At 39.8% G+C, this 4,546-nt stretch overlaps 1 protein-coding gene across 1 annotated transcript in view; it reads left to right on the top strand.

Moving 5' to 3' along the window:
• Positions 1 to 2,396, top strand: part of LOC310862014 (myelin transcription factor 1-like) — a gene marked incomplete at both ends in the record, with an annotated part of 14,140 nt that extends 11,744 nt beyond the window's left edge. The window contains 2 exons of the mRNA XM_083769750.1: positions 1,914 to 2,057; positions 2,253 to 2,396. Coding sequence (XP_083625876.1) covers positions 1,914 to 2,057; positions 2,253 to 2,396 — 288 coding nt within the window. The remainder of the gene's footprint in view (positions 1 to 1,913; positions 2,058 to 2,252) is intronic.
• Positions 2,397 to 4,546: the final 2,150 nt, after the last annotated feature.

The following is a 4,546-nucleotide window of genomic DNA, read 5'->3' as shown; positions in this document are numbered from 1 at the left end:
CAGTAAAACTATACCTAACCCTAACCTTAACCTCAGTAAAACTATACCTAAACCTAACCCTAACCCTAACCTTAACCTCAGTAAAACTATACCTAAACCTAACCCTAACCCTAACCTAAGTAAAACTATACCTAAACCTAACCCTAACCCTAACCTTAACCTCAGTAAAACTATACCTAAACCTAACCCTAACCTTAACCTCAGTAAAACTATACCTAAACCTAACCCTAACCCTAACCTTAACCTCAGTAAAACTATACCTAACCCTAACCCTAACCTTAACCTCAGTAAAACTATACCTAAACCTAACCCTAACCTTAACCTCAGTAAAACTATACCTAAACCTAACCCTAACCTTAACCTCAGTAAAACTATACCTAAACCTAACCCTAACCTTAACCTCAGTAAAACTATACCTAAACCTAACCCTAACCTTAACCTCAGTAAAACTATACCTAAACCTAACCCTAACCCTAACCCTAACCCTAACCCTAACCTTAACCTCACTAAAACGATACCTAAACCTAACCCTAACCCTAACCTTAACCTCAGTAAAACGATACCTAAACCTAACCCTAACCATAACCTTAAAGGACAACTTTAGTTTTTTTCAACCAAGGTTCATGTTTTAGGTTGTTATTAGAGAAACTAAAAGGTGAGAGTTAATTTTCTTTCATTTGCTGCTTTCTTTCGTTTTTGGGATTTTAGCAGTTTTTGACAGGGGGGCGGGGGCATTCGAGCATGGGGCTAAATATGTACTTTTTTTTACAAAATTTTATGGCGATTAATTTCTTTATGGTTTACTATAGTCCTAATAAACGCCAGGAAATTACATCTGGCCACAAAAGATCACAGGATCTATTGAATGTGACAAACTGACATATTGAGCCTATACACACAGTATAAGCCTTCCCCCAGTAGGCTACCTTCACATTCAATAGATCCTGTGATCTTCTGTGGCCAGATGTAATTTCCTGGCGTTTATTAGGACTATAGTAAACCATAAAAAAAGAAATCACCATAAAATTGTGTAAAAAAAAATACATATTTAGCCCCATGCTCGAATGCCCCCGCCCCCCTGTCAAAAACTGCTAAAATCCCTAAAACGAAAGAAAGCAGGAAATGAAAAAAGATTAACGCTCATCTTTTACTTTATCTAATAACAAACTAAAACATGAACCTTGGTTGAAAAAAACTAAAGTTGTCCTTTAACCTCAGTAAAACGATACCTAAACCTAACCTCAGTAAAACTAACGCAGTGGCTGGGGGGCGTTTCCAAGAGCCCTGGCGACCGCCGCGTCAGACCACGGACCGACGTGTCGGGCGGCTCAGATGGATTTCGCCCTTGCTGCATAACAGGTTCAAGGTTCAAGGTGTTTATTGTCACACAGATGTACAGGTACAGCATTGTGAAAAACTGTATTGTGGTTGGGTGATGCTCCACAATACACTTAAGTAAAACAGTAAATAAATAACGTCTAAAAGTTTTAAAAAGTTTTAAATAACTCAGATCAGTATACAAGGCCGTAATACCATGGAAATGTTCAATGTTCATTTATGCTTGTTAAGCAGTCTTACAGCCTGGAGGAGAAAACTGTTCTTCAGTCTGCTTGTGTTTTGATTTGGTTAGTTTGGAGTTGCAGGTCTGTAACTCTGAGTTTGTGTACAAATGGAACCAAATGATCATTTCCAACCATTTGTACAAATAAAACATTTGAGAACCACTAGTACTAGTTGGACTCCTAATGTGCCACATAATCGTGGGTGTTATGATCAAAATAAGAACATTATAATGGCGTGTAAACCAAGATCAAATCAAACAATTTTCCACGGACAAGGACAAGTCTTTGCCACGCACCTGTGCGTCATGTTGCTGACCCCTGACCCCTGACCCCTATGCTGCGTGTGTGCAGATCTGCTCCATGGAGAAGAACCTGAAGAACATCGAGCACGAGAACAAGATGATCGAAGAGCAGAACGAGCACCTGTTCATGGAGCTGTCGGGCCTGAGCCACGCCCTTATCCGCAGCCTGGCCAACATACGCCTTCCACACATGGTGAGTTCACAAGCACACACGCACACACACACACACACACACACACACACACACACACACACACACACACACACACACACACACACACACACACACACACACACACACACATGCGTTAATGACCTCACGATCCGTGTTTTATACCATGCCATTCTCAGTCAAGATGGGTTTGTTCCTTCTTTGCGTCCTTCACAGCAGGAGCCTATCACGGAGCAGAACTTTGACAGCTACGTGAGCACGCTGACCGACATGTACACCAACAAGGACTGCTTCCAGAGCCCTGAGAACAAGGCTCTGCTGGAGAGCATCAACAAGGCGGTGAAGGGCATCAAGGTCTGACTGAGCCTTGATACGAGTAGGTGAGGGGGGCGGGGCGTTATGTCCAAAACACCACTATAGCAGGAGGTGGACGAGGAGGAGGAGGTGAGAGGCTGGGAAGACCGAAGGCGTCGAGAGACTCTACGATTTGAAGAAAAGTTCAAATACAAAAAAAAAAAAAAAAAAAAAAGATACATGTAAGGGCATTCAGGTTTTATAAGAAAATAATACAAAAAAAACATGGCAACTTAAAACAACCTAGTTTTCAAACCCAGGGAAGCACTCTGTTTGAAGAAGAATCACAACAAAGTGACGATGAGGACCAAAACTCCCACGACATGCTGCTGCTGGGATTGGGTCGAAAGAGGAAAACGTAGGAAACCAAATCCTTCAGCTGGAATGAAATGAAGAAGAATGATACTATTTATCTTAGGGCAGAGGGTTTTTTAATTTATACTTTTTTTCATTTCTATTATGTTTACCTGTTGTCACTTTGTTTTTGTCCTGAACTATTTTTATTTTATTTATTTTATTATTATTATTTTTTTGGGGGGGGATATCACCGTTGCCCAACTTTGCGCTTTAGTTTGGCTAAGACGAGAACCAGGCATTTGTTAATAGGACCTACAGTACGCCAGAAGACAGCTTGGTGATATTCCTTGAGTTTACCGTCTCATCCTGGCCCAAAGGAGAAGCTTGCAGACTGCATGCTGTCTGGCAGGTATAGCGGCCGGCTAGTCAACAACAGAACAGGTAGCGGCCGGCTAGCCAACAACAGAACAGGTAGCGGCCGCGGCTAGCCAACAACAGAACAGGTAGCGGCCGCGGCTAGCCAACAACAGAACAGGTAGCGGCCGGCTAGCCAACAACAGAACAGATCGAGTGGCAATGCAGGCAGGTGACCGTGAGTGACCTTCACACATGCCAGCGATACTGGAGCATACACTGAACTACTGTATGTGTCTACATGTGTCGGCTTTGTGTTATTAAAATGGTGGCTGGGGGGGTCAACGAGCAAGGTCACCAAGGTCACACTGCTCCAGTGTCTTGAAGTCGACTGGAAAGGTGACACACAGACATTACTGGTTTCCTGGAGGCTGGTATGTATTTATTTTTAATGGGACATAGTGTCATGTTTGCAGGGCGGCGAATAAAGTCTTTTTTTCATTTTTTTTCATTTTTTTCATTTCCTTTCAACCTGAAACGAAATAATAGTAATAGTGTGCACATGTTCCAATTCCAGTTAATCATATCAATAGTATTTATCAACATAGAATTTGCACTTAATTTCAATTGATAGTTTTGTGGTATGAATAATTATTGTTATATATTGATTATTTAAGATTTGTGAGACTCTTTTCAATTTGTAATTTATTGCCATTTATGTTATCACTGTTTGTTTGTTTGTTTGTTTATTTATTTGAATTGATCTTATTTATTGACTTTTGTTTGGTGAAACAAACCATGCATCTCTACCAATAATATCCATGATGGTCAAAGTGATTTCAGGTCAATATTTTAAAAAAGCTATATAGATAATAGACCACACTTATTTTCCTTTGAATACTTTTTGAAAACATTTTTAAGTGCAGATATTTTATAACCGACAAAGTTTTGATAATTTTATAAAAAGGTTTTGTTTTGTTGTTGTTAACAACTTACTGATGTTTTTTGGCCTTTTGTTTATGACCTTTCCGTTAACGGTATACATTCAAAAACCCACTGCTGATTAAAAACAAAAAAAAGAAAGAATAATAGTAATAATAATGAAATATGTATTTATTATTTATTTAATATGAAAGAAATTAACTGTGATAATGGCTGTATATTTATTTTGTTATTTATGTGTGTGACGTGACACCGAGTCCTGAGTAGTCTTTACCACGAAAACGGAGAAAATAATCCATTGCTAATATTTCAAAAAACAAAAAGACACACCAATAAAAAAAACTGTTTGATTACTTTAGGCTTATAGACAATACCAGCAACCTTACCCCCGAGCGGAAGAGAGCGGCTGGGTGGTTGGGAGGGTGGGGTCGGACAGGGGGCTGTTAAAAAGCAAAATAACCAACAAAAGCAATCACTGTTCGTGTTGGTATATCTGGTCTCTTATCCGTCTGCCATCTTGTGTGTGCTCTTGTCAGGTATACATAAACGATATACAGAGAAAA

Source organism: Protomyctophum parallelum (assembly GCF_964188405.1).
Source record: "Protomyctophum parallelum genome assembly, chromosome: 7".
NCBI classification, from domain to species: Eukaryota; Metazoa; Chordata; class Actinopteri; order Myctophiformes; family Myctophidae; genus Protomyctophum; species Protomyctophum parallelum.
Note: the sequence above shows the minus strand (reverse complement) of the source record. Positions and strands in the feature narration are given on the sequence as shown.